Raw genomic sequence first — 16,510 nt, 5'->3', positions numbered from 1 at the left:
TCACTGCTCAATCAGAACAGCTTTATCAGTGCTGTGGCGAGCTCAAGGTCACCCAGCTGGTTGCATGTGGGGGAGCTCAGAATCGAACCTGGCATGCCAGATTAGAAGTCCGCACTCCTAACCACTACCCCAAACTGCCATGCTCCAGGGATGGGAAGCTTATCTGCTGACCCTAACTGTTGCCATACTAGAGATAGCAAGACCAAATAGGCACTGTGTGTTTCCAGAGATCAGATTATTCACGTGGGAACCCACAATACTGATTGGGGGGGGGATTCTCCCCCCTCTGCTGCCAATTCCCTCCTTAGGGCTCAGAGGAGGGGTCGAGACTCTCACAGGGGGCAATCCCATAACCCCACACATACATCACTGACACAGCTCCAGACCTTATCACCTAACACTCAGGCTACAGCAGCTACCAGCATCCTTCGACATTTTCTCTGGGTCCACTTTGGTTGCCTGCATCTGCTTCTGCTGTTTCTGGGTCCATGGTGGTGTCCCATATCCTTTGCTTCCATGCAGGTCAACAGCAACTCCTGTGCCCAGGCCCGGAGTGGGGGCAGCATCCTTCTTGACTGGGGTTGCAGTGGCTGCCAGCATCTTTTTCCTCCAGGCCCAGAAATGAATTGTTTGCCCGTGTTGATCCTGAACTGGAATGGCTCTCTGTTTTTCTGCACATGAGCAGACTACAAAATTCTGTTTTGTAGGGATGTAACCCCCCCTTTTTTTAAATTTATTTCAGATTTTTATGGAAACTTGTTTGGATATTTTTAAGCAGAGGCTAGATAGCCATCTGACAGAAATGTTGTGAACTTAGGCAGATTGTGAATGGGCAGAAGGTATTGTGTCGTCCTTGGCTCTTGTGGCCCTTTCTTCAGAAGGTGAATTTGTTCCAGGCCATGCTGGCCAGGGATTCAGGTGTTTTTTTGGGGGGGGGGGATAATCTGGGCATGGAATTGGAGTCACTATGGTGTGCAGGTAGTTGTGAATTTCCTGCATTCTGCAGGGGGTTTATCTAGATGACACTGGAGGTCCCTTCCAACTCTATGATTTTAAGATCTGTTTAGTCCATATGGCCCCAATCAGTGGATTTGGGTATCTGCAGATGGGGTTGCAAGTGGTATATAGTTAATATAAGGGAGGAAAAAGAAATGAATAAAAAGAATGCATATTTTCAGGCATTCAAGTGAAAAGGGGGAAAAAAACATAGGTGAAAACTCAGAAAAATCAGTTACTCATCGTTGGTTACTTACTGCTTTACAAACTTCGTTGTGGCATTGGTTACTGCTCTGCATACAGAATGAGCCGTAATGCCTGGGGGCATGCTCTGTCCCTTTGTCTTGTAAGCTTCCACTATGCAAACGTGTTGCTGGTTTGGACATATTATGATAAGGTAACCAGACGTCTCACCTTTGGCGGGACAGCCCGGCATTTGGGGGCATCTGCACCCTGTCCCGTGGCGTTTTCCAAGTGTCCTGTGATGTTCTGCAATTAAAAAAAAATTTTTTTTAGTATTTTTTAAAATCTTTGGCAGGTAGTGCAGCGGGCAGCCCAGGCTCAGGAGGTCCCCGCGCAGGACCCCCTGCTGCGGGGCGGGGCTTACGTGGCGCCGCCATTCCCGCCGGCTGTGGAAACGGGTTGGCAATGGCGGCGGCTGCGGGGCCCTGGAGGAGCGAGATGAAGCAGAGCATGGCATCGGCGGCCGTGGGCTGCGGCAGGGCGCTTCCTGCCTTCCTCCTGCTGCTGCCTTCTCTTCGGCTTCCTCCCTCTGCCCAGTCTTGGCATCTTCAGCTCAGGGCAGGCCCTCGGCTGAAGGTAGGGGCGACCTTAAACCTCGCATCCGCCCGGGCCTGGCGTCCTCCCCGGCGCTCCAGCCACACTGCAGCCCGCAGGCAGCTCCTCGCTGACCTTGTGCGCCTGGAGCCCGAGGGGAGCGATCCGTGAGCTCCACCCCACCCCACCCCACAAGAGTGAGCCCAGCCAGGGGAGGAGGAGACTGCAGAGCCGGTGGGAAAGTAAGGGAAAGGATGGGGTGGAGGACCCACTCAGAGCCCCCTCCCATCTAAGGGTCAGGGGCAAGGGGGGACCACCAGCTGCCGCCGCTGCCACCAAGCAGGAGCTGCCCCCCCTCCACCGCCCCTCTGCCTCCGGTGTCCCGCCTTAGGTCCCCTCAGAATCTGGTCACCTTATATTATGATCTAGTTTTGCTGGAGATATTGTTTCAAGCAGACTGATTTTCCAGTTTCTTCCGTCTTAATTGCGTACATTTAAGTGCTCTGGGTTCATACAAATTATGCCAAAACTTTTTGGTAGGGCGCCTTCGGTTGGGACAGAATGTGGATAAGTTTAACTCCTGAGAATTATGAACCATAGAATCTACCTTTGGTTTGAAGTGTCTGTTCTCAGTATCACTTGGTCCTTATGGAAAATACATAGATCTTTCCTAGCTGCCAGGGCTCCTCACTCCGATCGTCTCCTGGCCTAGGTGATTGCTACTAGGAAGATGGTCTTCATGGTGAGGTGTCTTAATGAAATATCCTTAATTGGTTAGAATGGTGGGTTTGTCAATGTTGTCAATACTGTGTTGAGATTCTGTGTTGGAAACTTGTGCGCCTGAGGTGGGCCATTAGATGCTGCGCTTTTTGGGAACCTCAGAATATGTGGGTGTTTAGATACTGGAACTCCTTTGCTTCTGGGTACAACTGTCTCTATGGCTGCCAGTTGTCTCTGCAGTATAGCTGCTCTCAGGCCTCTAGCTATTCTATCTTGTAGGAATTCTACTATGTCCTTGACCTTCGACGTCATGCAGTTCACTAGTTTGCATCTGTACCATTGCACAAATGCTTTCCAGGTGTAAATGTATTGCCTCCTAGAAGCTAAGTGGTGTTGGTAATACCTAGAATATACCCTGCAGTCCTTTCAGCTTTCCACTCAGTCTCCACACCATCAGGTTGAGTCAGTCTGGATGTGGGTGTCAGATAGGACCTTGTTGAAGTAGGACACTTCAACATCAGTGTCAGTGGATCTGCTATGGACATCTGGATCAGAGTAGAGTACCACTTGTCTTGGCCAATGTGGTGCTACCAGCACTACCTCTGTCTGTTGCTGCCTGATCTTGCATGATAGATGTGGGATTACTGGGAATGGATGAAGGCATCTAATGGGCCTTCTGGCCAATTGGTTATTAGGGCATCTGTCATCTCTGCTCTGTGGTGGTAGTAGGGGGAGCATAATCTGTCCAGCTGTCAGTTGTTGTGTGTGGCAGATAGATCCAGCACAGGAGTGCCAAAATGGTTCCTGATGACATAGAAGTCTTCCCTCTTCAGTGCCCATTCTCTTTTCATGATGGTCTGACAGTTCAGCCAGTCTGCCTGAAGATTCAGGGTGCCCTTCACATGCTCTGCCCTGAGTGACAGGAGGTGGGTCTCCACCCAGGTAAGGATCTTCTGATCCTCCTGTTGGAGTATCAGAGATTTGGATCCTCCCTGGGTCTTGGCCCCACTATGTTGTCTGTGTTACCAGTACATGACCTTTTCTTATGTATTCCTAGTAATGTTGAAGAGCTAGGTAAATTGCTCTTAATTCTAGCAGATTTGGGTGAAAGCTTTCATTTTTGGACCACAGATCCTGTATTGGCATGCCTTGCCCCCCTCCCCCTCCCCCGCCATCCTTTCGGATGCACATCAATGAATATCTGGAGTTCCTTGTCTATCAAGAAAAACAGTCCCTGGATCAGGTTGCTGGGTTTTGTCCACTAAGTTAGACTCTGCTTCACCTTGAGCAGAACCTTAAGAGGATGTTCCTTTTCTCTATGATTTGTTATTGAAAAGATTTCAGGAGCCATTGAAGCTGATGACCATGGAACCTGCCCCATTGAATTGCTTCACAGTTGGACACCACTAGTCCCATGAGACTGGATAGCTGTGTCATAGAGGAGATCTTCACTGTGATGGTTGCCACTGTTGCAGATCTGGTTTTGGAGATAAATAAGATTTAAATATAAATTTATATAAATACGAGATGATTTTGCTGGGTGTCTGTTAGAATGCCTAGATGTTTCACTCCCTGGGATGGGCAGGGTGAGCTTTTTTTCCATGTTGATCAGGGACTTAAATCTTTGTAGATAGTCTACTGTGTCTTTGGTATCCATAGAGGACTTTGCATTGGACCCGGACCTGATAAGGAGGTTGTTGTGAAAAGGGTGGACATGCAGCCCCTTCTGTCTCAATATAACTAAGGGACTTGTGAGTATCTTTGTGAAGACCTGTGGGGCTATGATTAATGCAAATGGGAGCACCTGAAACTGATATTGCATGTGTTCTACTCACTGTCTGCAGTAGTATTGCAGAATAGGTACATGGAAGTATGCCTCTGTAAGGTCTAGACAGATGGTCCTTGAGCTACAGCAGATGGATGTGATTACTAAGAGTCAGCTTGGCTTAGTCAAGAACAAATCATGTAAGACTAACAACCTCTTTTTTTTTTTTTTTTAGAAAGTTACTACCTTGCTGGATCAGGGTAATGCTGTGGATATAGTTTTTGATTTGTAAATTTTGCCAATTAGAGCCTGACTCAGTGCCACATATCCTTAACACGCCCGCGGCGCCACAGGCGCTACGGACTAAATAATTCGCTAAGCCCTTGGTGGGAGGGCTTTGTCCGTGATGAGGAAGGGGCGAAGCGCCTGCCAATTGGCCCGGCCGATTCCCACCCTGCTGACAAGGAAGCAACTGTGAGCTGTGCGGAGCCGCCGGCAAGGGAGCCGCCGGCAGCCGCATGGAGTGCGGCTGCTGGGGGCTCCCTGCCCGGAGGCCTGATGTGGCGAGAGGCGCGAAGCGCCTCTCGCCGCTTCAGGCCGCCCACAAAGGGAGCCCCCGACAGCTGCGCTCTGCGCGACTGCCGGGGGCTCCCTGCTCTAGCGCCCGCTGTATTTAGATTACAGCGGGCTTGATTACTAGTTCTACTCTGTTGCCCATCACATTCTATGCTTAGACAACGACTTGTTGTCCCTATCACAATGGACCTTTCTGGCCTTATGGACAGAATAACCAGATATTTGTTAGCTGATAGGTCCCCAGAAATAACAGAACTGGTGGCAGAATTCTTGGCTACTGTGATACAAAAGGACAGTCGGCTAGGCAAGAATCAGGTCTAGACCAGGGGCACCTACAACTGGTGGAAATTACTGATTGCTGGGCATTCTGGAGGAATCTACTGTTGGTTACTGCTTATTTTATTTTATTGTTTATCTAGACTATGTATTTTTTTACCTATTTGACAGCCTGTTTCCCCTTCTAAATCTTTCTAACTCTCCTTATCCGTATTTTCGTTTGGTTTTGTTTATTCTTAAGCCTGTTACCTCTTCAAAGCCTTTCAACGTTCCTAACACCACATCTATGCAATCTAAAAGATCCTCCAAAATCAGTACTAAATCATCTGCATAGGCCCTTAATTTAAAACTTTGTTGTGTAATTTTTAAACCCATAATATTATTCTTATATCTTGATTATACACTTCTAAAGCCATAATAAAAATAAAGGAGACAGTGGACAACCTTGCCACATTCAAAAGAATTTTCAGCTAAACATCTGGAAGAAGTTCCTGACAGAGCCATTACTCAGTGGAACAGGCTTCCTCGGAAGGTGTTGAGCTCTCCTTCCTTTGGGCATTTTTAAGCAGAGGCTAAATAGCAACCTCACAAAAACATTGGGAACCCCAGTAGCGGACGTGTGTGAAGCAGAAAGAGCCACACAGCCTCCAGAAGGAAAAGTGGGAGAGGACAGATTCCTGTATCCCTCTAGCCCACTGGTCTGGCTTCCTTTTCCTCTCCTCTGCAATGCTAATGCTTTAGGGCAGTGGTCCCCAGCCTTTTTATCACCAGGGACCGGTCAACGCTTGACAATTCTACTGAGGCCTGGGGGGGGGGGGGAGGTTAGTCTTTTGCCGAGGGACATCACCGCCGCCTGAGCCCCTGCTCCGCTTGCTTTCCCGCCGGCGCTCCTGACTTCCTGCCGCCCGCTGGGGGGCGCTGCCAGCAGCAGTTGTGCAATGCCACGCCGAGGGGGAGCCCCAGCCATGGCAGCCACTGGAAAGCACCAAAGGTGAGCCAGAGGCAGTGTGGCAGGGCAGCCTCCGAGGCAGAAGCCGGGGAGGAGAACGAGGAGGAGCCGCAGCCTGGTACTGATGAGATCCAGTTTGGTGGAGTGGTTAGGAGTGCGGACATCTAATCTGGCATGCCAGGTTCGATTCTGCACTCCCCCACATGCAGCCAGCTGGGTGACCTTGGGCTCACCACAGCACTGATAAAACTGTTCTGATCGAGCAGTGATATAAGGGCTCTCTCAGCCTCACCCACCTCACAGGGTGTCTGTTGTGCGGAGAGGAAAGGGAAGGCGAATGCAAGCCACTTTGAGCCTCCTTCGGGTAGAGAAAAGCAGCATATAAGAACCAACTCTTCTTCTGATCCATGGACCGGTACCGGTCCTCAGGCCAGGGGCTGGGGACAGCTGCTTTAGACCTCCCTTTGAAGAGCATCTCTGAAGTAGGCCACTGCCAGGCAGGCAGTATTGTGTTTCCTTCATGGGTCAGGGCTCTGGCAAGAGAAGCGTCAACCATAAAATTGAGCTGAGCGAGGGGTACCCTCATGGCAGTGGATCCGAGGGTGAGGAGTCTTGGCGAGGGCAACTGTTGCCAGCAGGGCTGCCAGGTTTTACCAGCAGCAGAGATTGGCCTGCCACCCTCCCTGATCTCCAAACTGTCTTCTAGGCCTTTGTAACAAGTGGAGAGAAATGGCTGCTTGTTGAAGCTCTGGATCTTGCCTAGCACAATCAAGGGTCTGTGATTGACCATCTGAGGTCCGAGCAGGATCATACCTTTCCCTTGTGGCAGGTCACAGTGAACCCTTTTTATTTCAAAGGCTTATTATTAAATAGTTATTTTTAGATGACCGGCCAAATTATTATTGGGTTAGATTGTTCCAATGATGTTGGGGGGAAGGATTAAAGGGCATCCTTGGAATCATATGTGGGGTGCGGCTGACCTGAGGAAGAGAATGGTTCTCTAATCCCATGCCCTCTTGGGATATTTGTGCAGCCCACCTTTCTCTTGTCACACCTAGAGGCCCAGGGCTGGTAACAATAACCAACGCCATACACAAACAAAATACATAATTAGAACTGATGAGCCAGATTCCACATCTGTGCATTGCAGGGTACTTGCTTTGCTTTCTTTCTGTGCTGCTTTTCTCTCAAATAAGTACCCAAAGCAGCTTCCATCATTTTCCTTTGTGTGATATTCAGACCAACCCTCTGAGGTAGGTCAGACAGAGGTCTTGTGACTGACAAGGTCACTCGGTAAGCTGCCATGGCAGACCTTTAACTACTAGATCAGGGGTAGCCAAACTGTAGATCTCCAGATGTCCATGGACTACAATTCCAATCAGCCCTTGCCAGCATGGGTAGAATTTTCTGCTGATTTGTAGGCCATGAACATAGAATCATAGAATCACAGAGTTGGAAGGGACCACATAGGTCATCTAGTCCAACCCCCTGCATTATGCAGGACACTCACATCCCATTCGTTCATCTACTGTAACCTGCCACCCCTTTGCCTACACAGAATCAGCCTCTCCGTCAGATGGCTCTCCAGCCTCTGCTTAAAAATTTCCAAAGATGGAGAACCCACCACCTCCCGAGGAAGCCTATTCCACTGAGAAACCACTCTAACTGTCAGGAACTTCTTCTAGATGTTTAGATGGAATTTATTTTGAATTAATTTCATCCAATTCATTCTGGTCTGTCCCTCTGGGGCAAGAGAGAACAATTCTGCTCCATCCTCCATATGACACCCTTTTAAATACTTGAAGATGATTATCAGATCCCCTCTGAGTCGTCTCCTCTCTAGGCTATACAGACCAAGCTTCCCCAACCTTTCTTCCTATGTCTTGGTCTCCAAACCTTTCTTCATATATCTTGGTCTTTGTTGCCCTCTTTTGGACACGTTCCAGTTTGTCAACATCCCTCTTCAACTGGGGTGACCAAAACTGAACACAGTACTCCAAGTGAGGCCGAACCAGAGCAGAGTAAAGCAGTACCATCACCTCCCGTGATCTGGACACAATACTCGGTTTGATACAGCCCAAAACCACATTTGCCTTTTTAGCCACTCACACTGCTGACACATGATCAATGTATGGTCTACTAAGACTCCTAGATCCTTTTCGCACATGCTACTGCCAAGACAAGTCTTCCCCATCTTATATTGGTGTATTTGGTTTTTCCATCGAAATGCAGAACTTTACTTTTGTCCCTATTGAACATTTTATTCAGTTTAGCCCACTTCTCGAGCCTATCAAGATCATCCTGTATTCTGCTGCTGGCTTCAGTTGTGTTTGCTACCCCTCCCAGTTTAGTATTGTCTCCAAATTTAATAAGTATCCCCTCTAATCCCTCATCCAAATCATTTATAAATATGTTGAACAACAAGGCCTCAGGACAGATCCTTGGGGTACTCCACTTGTCACTCTTCTCCAATAGGATGCTGAACCATTTACAAGTACCCTGTTAACCAGTTACCAAGCCATCTGACAGAATTTGGATCCGTACCGCATTTTACCAGCTGGTCAACAAGAATATCATGTAGAACCGTATCAAAAGCTTTACTGAAATCCAGCTAAACTATGTCTACAGCATTCCCCTGATCCAGCAAGGTAGCCACTTTCTCGAAAGGTAAGGTTTGTCTGATATGACTTGTTATAGGGAAATCCGTGCTGAGTCATAGAAATCACAGCTCTCAGTTCCAGCTGATCAAGGACCGAGTGTTTGATGACTTGTTCCAAAATTTTACCAGCTACAGATGTCAAGCTGACAGGTCGATAGTTACCCGGATCTTCCTTTTCCCCTTTCTTGAAGATGGGGACAACATTTGCCCGTCTCCAATTATTTGGCATTCCCCTGTCCTCCAAGAAGTGTCAAAAAGAATGGACAGAGGTTCAGACATTACATCTGCGAGTTCTTTTAGTACCCTTGGATGCAATTAATCTGGCCCAGAAGCCTTCGTTTCATTTAAAGAAACTAGGTGTTTGTGGACTGTCCCCATAGTGATCTTAATTATCATAGTGATTCCCATCCCCCCTGTTTTGTTACGTTTTTGCCACATTGATCATTATTTCCCTCACAAGAGAAAACTGAGGAGAAATAGGAGTTAAGCAGTTCAGTGCTCCTACGGTGTCCCTATTCTTTTTCTTACTTGAAATATAACTAAAGAAGCATTTTTTGCTATATTTAGCACTTCTTGCTAGCCTGAGCTCATATTGAGCTTAGCTTTTCTAACACTTTCCCTATAATTATTGATTATTTGTTTATACTCTTCCTTGGTAATTAGGCCTTCCTTCCATTTCTAAATGACTCTTTTTTATTCCTCAAATTTTTGACAACTGCTTATGGAGCCAACTTGGCTTCTTTAGGCTCCTTCCATCTTTTCTTCTCAAGGGAATTGTTTGTGATTGAGCCTTCAGTATTTCACTTTTAAGAAACACCCTGCTGTCTTGGACTCCCATCTCTTTAAGTCTTTCTGATCACGGGACTCTACGCAACATGCATTTAAGTCTGTTAAAATTGGCTTTCTTGAAGTCCAGTCTGTATGTACAACTACGTAAAGGTTTTCTCTTTCCCACAATTGAAAATTCCAAAAGCACATTGTCTCTACTACCAAGTGTGCCCACTACTTGCACCTCATTGCATGCTTTGATGTGGTTCGGCCCCTTCGGCAATCACCGATGCGGCTGAACCGCACTGAAACGAAGGCTGCCGGTGTGCAGCCGGCCTTGAGTCTTGGGGCGAAATACATCAATACACCTCTGCTGCCATCTCTCATCCTTCACTCCCTGCTGAGGAAAGGATGCAGAGCAGCAGAGAGACAGGCGGAATTGCAGACTGCAGGAGAGGCTGCAGATCTGGCACCCACCTGGTCGCTTTAAGTCTGGTTTGAGGTGATCCTTTCTCAATGTTGTGGGTCAGTGTGATCCCAGTCTCCAGGCAAAATAGCTGTTTTATTTATTTATAGACTAGAAGTAAAGCCCATTTTTAAAAATGGGCAGAGCAGGGCCATGGACCTGTCCCGTCCCTTTGGGGGCCCGCACACCCTTCTCCCCGCCCGTACTCACAGTGCTCCGGCTCACCCGCTCTGCCAGCCGTTCCCTCCGCTCTTCGGGCCTACCTTAGATGTCTCAATTGTTCTCAGTTGTACTTCCTCCGCCCTGTTTGTGCCACTGCTCTGCTGCTGGTCAGAGACCGTGAATGGCTGGGAAGTTTCCCTAGGCAGGCTCAGCAGGAGAGAGGTGAAGCAGGAGGGAAATGAAAGGGGGAGAGATACCATGGAAGCTCTCATCAGTACAGGGAAGCTAATATGAGGCTCTGTTTTCTCCAAAATAGAAACCCGGTCACTCTGAGGATGGGAAGGCTTTCCAGCGGGGTCAGCACGGACATGGTTGCAGAGGAACAGTGCCGTGACCTCTGAGCCGGTTTGCCTGTCCTGTTGAGTAACTTGCAGAGATGCCTTCTTGCATGGGGGTGGGGAGGCCAGAGTGGGGAAACAGGCCATAAATGTGAACCATGAGGCAGTCCCTCCAGAGCCTTTTGCTTCTCTCCCAGCAAGAGCCACCAGTGATGGCGCCTTTCTCTGGTCCAGCTCCAGTCTTCTGCCTTCCTAGGTGCGGCTTCTGCCCGTCTTCCCTCTGTGGCTCAGGGACTTGGCCTTTTCAGCTGGACCTCCCCCCATCTCTGGCACCCATCTTTTCCATCTGGCGGTGCTCCTGCCCTGGCCAGGGCCTGCTCTCCTTCCAAGCGCCGTGGCATGCCTTTAATGCTCTCTTTCCTTGCTTTCAGGTAACAGAGCACAGCGCAACAAGCCGGGCCGGCATGCTGAGGCAGGCCGCGTACCAGGATGAGTTTAAAAGATGCCGGTGGTGGCACGTGCCAAGACCGGGGGGCCTATCATCTCCACGTCTACCCACAACTCTCGATGGGAAGGGCCTCCTGCTGCCGGGTGACAGCCACAAAGGACACCACCGCCGCTGAAGTCATCCGGGACGCCACTGGTGCCTTGGACCTGGACACGTCGAAGTGCTATGTGCTGGTGGAGGTGAAGGAGTCTGGGGGAGAGGAGTGGGTGCTGGACGGCAATGACTCTCCCGTGCACAGGGTCTTGCTCTGGCCTCGCCGGGCCCAGGATGACCACCCCCAGCAAGAAGGCTATTATTTCCTTTTGCAAGAGAGGAACGCTGATGGGACCATCAAGTATTTCCACATGCAGCTGGCCTCAGAGGGGGAGCAAGAGGGGGAGGAGGCAGCCCGTCGACTGGTGGAAAGGGGCTTCCTCCCGTGGCAGCAGGAAGACTTCAACGACCTGTGCAACCTGCCCAACTTGACGGAGACCACGCTGCTGGAGAACCTCAAGAGGCGATTCCTAAAGCAGAAGATCTACACCTATGTGGGCAGCATCCTTATAGCCATCAACCCCTTCCAGTTCCTTCCCATCTACAACCCCAAATATGTCCAGATCTACCAGAACCACCAGCTGGGGAAGCTGGAGCCCCACATCTTTGCCATTGCTGACGTGGCCTATCACACCATGCTCAAGAAGCGCATCAACCAGTGCATTGTCATTTCGGGGGAAAGTGGCTCCGGGAAGACACAGAGCACCAACTTCTTGATCCACTGCCTCACTGCCCTGAGCCAGAAGGGCTACGCCAGTGGGGTAGAGAGGACCATTCTGGGAGCTGGGCCTGTGCTGGAGGTAAAGTCTGAGTTTGGCATCGTTCCTACTCTTTTTTTGGGGGTAGAAAGCCCTCAGCTGTTGCCTTTCCTTCCATCGCTGGCCCAGCCTTGTTTGGTACGCAAGGTCCTCAAAGATCTTTCCAAAACATCCTCTTCGCTTCAGATTTTGTGAACTGCAGCTGTAAGTGCCAGTAGAGGAGTTAGGGTGGGGCATCAGCCAGCGTCCCTGGCTGCAACTGGTCCATTGCTAAGTTTCCATTGCCCTGGGAAGGACCTGCCTTGCAATGCCCAGTGCAGCCTTCCACCCTGTTTCTGTGCTTCTTTTTGATTGCGTCTCCCTCCTCCGCTCTTCGGCTGCTACCATTTGCTGGTTTAGTGTCGTCCCAACCTTTCTGGCAGGGCCTGCAGCCAAGGGAGCAGCGCCACTGAACGGAGAAGCTGGGCCCAGCCTCTCTCACCAAGCATGAGGCCATCGGGGCATTTGTGGCCAGGAGGGAGTGGAGTAGGATTCATGAGTGTGTGCTCCTTTGAGCCCTGTTGGTGCTAAAAGGCTGCACTATCTCTGCATCTGCCCACCAGCGTGTTATGCAGAGATGATATGCTCGGGGCCAGGGGGGTGGCTCCATACCTCCATACCTCAGCATGGAGCTAGCCCTCCTTTCAGGGTGGCCATAGGCAAGCCATTCTGTCTCCACCTCCGTACATCAGCCTGCTGGGCCTAAGCAAGAGTCAACCCCCTTGTCATCGAGCCCTATGGGGCTACTAAAGGTAAAGGTAAAGGTATCCCCTGTGCAAGCACCGAGTCATGTCTGACCCTTGGGGTGACGCCCTCCAGCGTTTTCATGGCAGACTCAATACGGGGTGGTTTGCCAGTGCCTTCCCCAGTCATTACTGTTTCACCCCCCAGCAAGCAAGCTGGGTACTCACTTTACCAACCTCGGAAGGATGGAAGGCTGAGTCAACCTTGAGCCGGCTGCTGGGATTGAACTCCCAGCCTCATGGGCAAAGCTTTCAGACAGCTGCCTTACCACTCTGCGCCACAAGAGGCTCATATGGGGGGGGGCTACTAGGGGCGGATTAAAGAAGAAAAATCAGCCCCTCTGTCCACCCCAAGGTCTATTATTGGTTAGAACTGGGTGGCTTGCCGCTGAGTATTGGGAGGTTTCTTAAGGTTGATCGGTTGAGTTTCAATTGTTTATGGGTTTTATTGGGGGTTTTATGCTTATTGTTAGCCGCCATGAGCCTTCATGGGAGTGGCGGGATAAATATATAATTAATTAATTAACTCACTAACTACCCTCCCCCCCCCCAAAAAAAGATATTGGCTGAATTCGCTTGTGGTGGGAAATACCGTGAAGCTGCTGCTAACCTCATGCAGGAAGTGGTGGCTGGGCTGCTTGCTTCGTGGAGCGGCAGATTATGCTGCTGGCGTTGCTGTTATCTTCTTCCCATGGCACGGGAAGAAGAAACCCAACCCCTAAATAAACGCATGCAGAAATGAGTATGTGAGTGAGCAAGGCACATCCCATGTCCACTGCCAGAGCAGAATCCGTGGCTAAAATTCAGTTTTGTCTCCCGTATTGTCTTCTTGGGGATTGGTGCCTCAGATGCATACGATGCAGGAAGGCTATTCAGCCCCTTCTGGCTTGCTTAGTAGGGAAGTACTACTTGTTACTAGTGAGTAGGGTAGACTTTGGGTAGAGAAAAGCGGCATATAAAAACCAACTCTTCTTCTTCGGTAATCTCAGGGCTCTCAGCCTCACCCACCTCACAGGGTGTCTGTTGTGGGGAGAGGAAAGGGAAGGCGAATGTAAGCTGCTTTGAGCCTCCTTCGGGGAGAGAAAAAGCAGCATACAAGAACCAACTCTTCTTCTTCACTCACGCACAGCTGAGAGCATATAGAGCTGCTCCAAGGCCATCCCTTGTTGGGAGCTGCACCCATGGGGCTGCTGTGTGGGGCTCTGATCCTGCCAAGCATAGACAGAAGCTTTATTTATTTGTTTTATTTATTCATTAGTTTCAAAGCCCATCTGTAAAAATGGGCTTTGAAAGGGGAGAAGGGGAAAGGGGAAGGGATAGAGGGCCCCCCCTCCCCCAGCCAGCTTACCTGAGAGAGGCATCCCACGTGGTTCTGGAGGCTGCTGCGGGAAGGGTGGAGAGATGTGGGCTGGGCCTGGGTCACAGCGGTGTGAACCCGTATCTGGTGCCCAGGCGCAGCGTCGCTGCGGCAAGGCTGTCTCTCGGCCGGGCAGAAGGTCAGGCAGCCGGCTGCGCAAAGTGTGGCAACCTTCTTCGGGGCCAGGGACAGCTGCATCGCGTCAATGACGTGGCGAGGCTGTCCCAGAGCCCACCAGAAGGCTCTGGGCAGCAGCGGAGGTGGCAGGGACGTGCTGGTGTGGCCAGGGGCAACCTCGGTGCATGGGCGATGCGACGAGGCTGTCCCAGGGGCCTCGGGAAGGCTGCGGACGGTGGTGAGTGGGGCGGGGTATCCTGGGGGGATTGCGTGGATGGCAGGGGCGAGTTTGGGGGAGGTTGAGGGGGCGGAAGATTGTGATGTGCAGGTGGGTGGGTCGGGGGAACCGCGGCGGGGGGGGGTGGAGGCACCGTGTCGGGTAGGTTGGAGGGGGCGTCGTTAAACCGGGTCGCTGGGTGGGGGTGTAGGGGGTGGGGAGATAATGGTGGAGCAGCGGCGGCTGGGGGGGTGATGGGGGTGGGGGAAGTAAAAGCGCTGGTGGGGGTAGGGGGGGCCGTTTGGCAGGGCGCTTACCTGCATCATGGCGGTTGGCAGGAGCGGAAGGTGGGCCTCCAGCAGGCCAGCAATGGCAGGCAGCTTGGGGGGGTAGTGGCGGGCAAGGGGCCAAGGGCGGGTTGGGGGGAAAACGGTTGGGGAGGCAGGGCCCCCCCCCCCACAGTGCAACATAGCGGCGTCAGCAGGAGGAGGCCTGTGGGCCCCCGTCCCCGGGCCAAGGTCCCTGGTTCGCCGCCAGGAAACGAGCAGGCCTGCCATGCCTTGCTCCTTTCCCGGCGGTGAACCATCTGCGCGGCCAGTCCAGGGTGGGCCAAGTGGCCAATGGGGAGGCACACTGTGCGCGCCTCCCTATTGGCCACTTGGCCTCCAAGTGGCACTCAGAGAGGCCAGTCGGGAGCTGCTTCGCAGCTCCTGATTGGCCCCTCCGAGTTATTATCACAGACAGGCTCCGCCGCTTTCTCCTCCCACTTAGCCCTTAGGGCTTTATACCTTTCCCGCGGAGCGTTTTACAGATTTAGATTTATGTACCTCCCTTGCCCGGCTCAGGGCAGTTTACAAAAAACATGAATTGCATAATACAGTACAATATATTTCAGTAAAGGTGTCATTAACAATGCAGCAACTTTACAATTGTAACATAACATGGGTAGAAACAGAACGTTTAGTCACACTAACATTAGTTTCACACGTCTGTAGAATGAGTGTGTCTGGATGGGAGGGGGTTCTGGGAGCCCGAAAAATGTTGTCATTGGCCTCAACCAAATGCCTGGTAGAAGAGCTCCATTTTGCAGGCCCCCACAGAACTGTGGTAGTTCTGGCAGGGCCTGAATCTCTTCTGGGAGCTTATTCCACCAGGACTGAGAACGACCTGGCCCTAATTAAGGCCAAATGTGCTTCTTGGGGGGCCAGGGATCATTAGCTGGTTGGTGGTTGCCAAGAATAGTGCTCTTTGGGAGCATGAGCAGACAGGAGGCCGGCTCAGGTACCCTGGACCAAAGCTGCATATGGCCTCAGAGGTAATTACCAGGACCTTAAGCTTAATCCGGTATTCAACTGGTAACCATTGCAGCTGTTGGAGCACGGGCTGAATATGGACCCTCCAGGGTGTTCCCGTAAGAGCATTCTGCAGCAGTTGTAGTTTCCAGGTCAAGGATAAGGGCAAGCCCACATAAAGCAAGTTGCAGAAGACCAGTCTGGAGGTGACGGTCTCATGGATCACTGTGGCCAAGTAGGGTGCTGGTAATCTGCCTAGGTGGTAGAACACCTGGCACAGGTGGTAGAACACCAGCTGCACTGCTCTTGCGACCTGGGCCTCCATGCCCAGGTTCCTGGTGGAGTGTGCCACTGCCAGTTGCCCCCCCCCCATCCAGGTTGGATGACCTCGTGCTGGCAGGGCAGTGATTAACAGCCAACATCTGTATGTCTGAATGCTTGCCCCCACTGTGGAAGGCAGGGTAGCTGGAACAATATGAAAAGTAGCTACGTGGGCAGACAGGCAGTCCCTCACATACGCTGGAGCCAGACCACGTATGGCCTTTAAGCCACTACCAACATCTTCAGGCTATGCCAGCCTGTGTTACACGTACACTGGCATATCTTTGGGCCGTGCCAGTTTGGGGGCACGCTGGTCATCTGAAGCAATGTGCAGGCAGTTGAGGATTGCACCTTGTGCAGACTGGCAGCCTAGGATCCCCAGCTGCCCTCCTGACAAGCAGCCCCTTAGTGTTGTGTTGCTGTTTGGCCATGGGTTTCCTTGTGGTTCGCCCTGTCCCGCCCTCCCCCCCTTGCAAATCCGTTTTGGGAAATTTTGCTCCTTGCTTCCACTGAATGCCAAATGTATGAGGTCATTGCAAGGCCCTTTAAAGCCTGCTGCCTTCATGAGCAACAGCAGGGGGTGGGGGAGGGGCGCAGGGGATCCATTTCCATCAGCCTTGAAATCTGTCTGTTTGTCCAACAGTCGTGTGTCCCGGCTGGTTGCTGCTAACAA

General features: G+C 51.1%; 1 protein-coding gene across 8 annotated transcripts in view; it reads left to right on the top strand.

Annotated features, from left to right (window-relative positions):
- MYO9B (myosin IXB) overlaps window positions 1-16,510 on the top strand; it is a 90,139-nt gene that overhangs the window by 12,185 nt on the left and 61,444 nt on the right. For all 8 annotated transcript variants that reach the window (XM_077331854.1, XM_077331855.1, XM_077331852.1 and 5 more), the window contains exon 2: window positions 10,884-11,793. In XM_077331854.1, coding sequence (XP_077187969.1) covers window positions 10,942-11,793 — 852 coding nt within the window. In that variant the 5' untranslated portion in view covers window positions 10,884-10,941. The remainder of the gene's footprint in view (window positions 1-10,883; window positions 11,794-16,510) is intronic.

The sequence above is a fragment of the Paroedura picta genome, chromosome 4, assembly GCF_049243985.1.
Source record: "Paroedura picta isolate Pp20150507F chromosome 4, Ppicta_v3.0, whole genome shotgun sequence".
Classification (NCBI taxonomy): Eukaryota; Metazoa; Chordata; class Lepidosauria; order Squamata; family Gekkonidae; genus Paroedura; species Paroedura picta.
The sequence above is the reverse complement of the archived record's forward strand: the minus strand, read 5'-3'. Positions and strand labels throughout refer to the sequence as shown.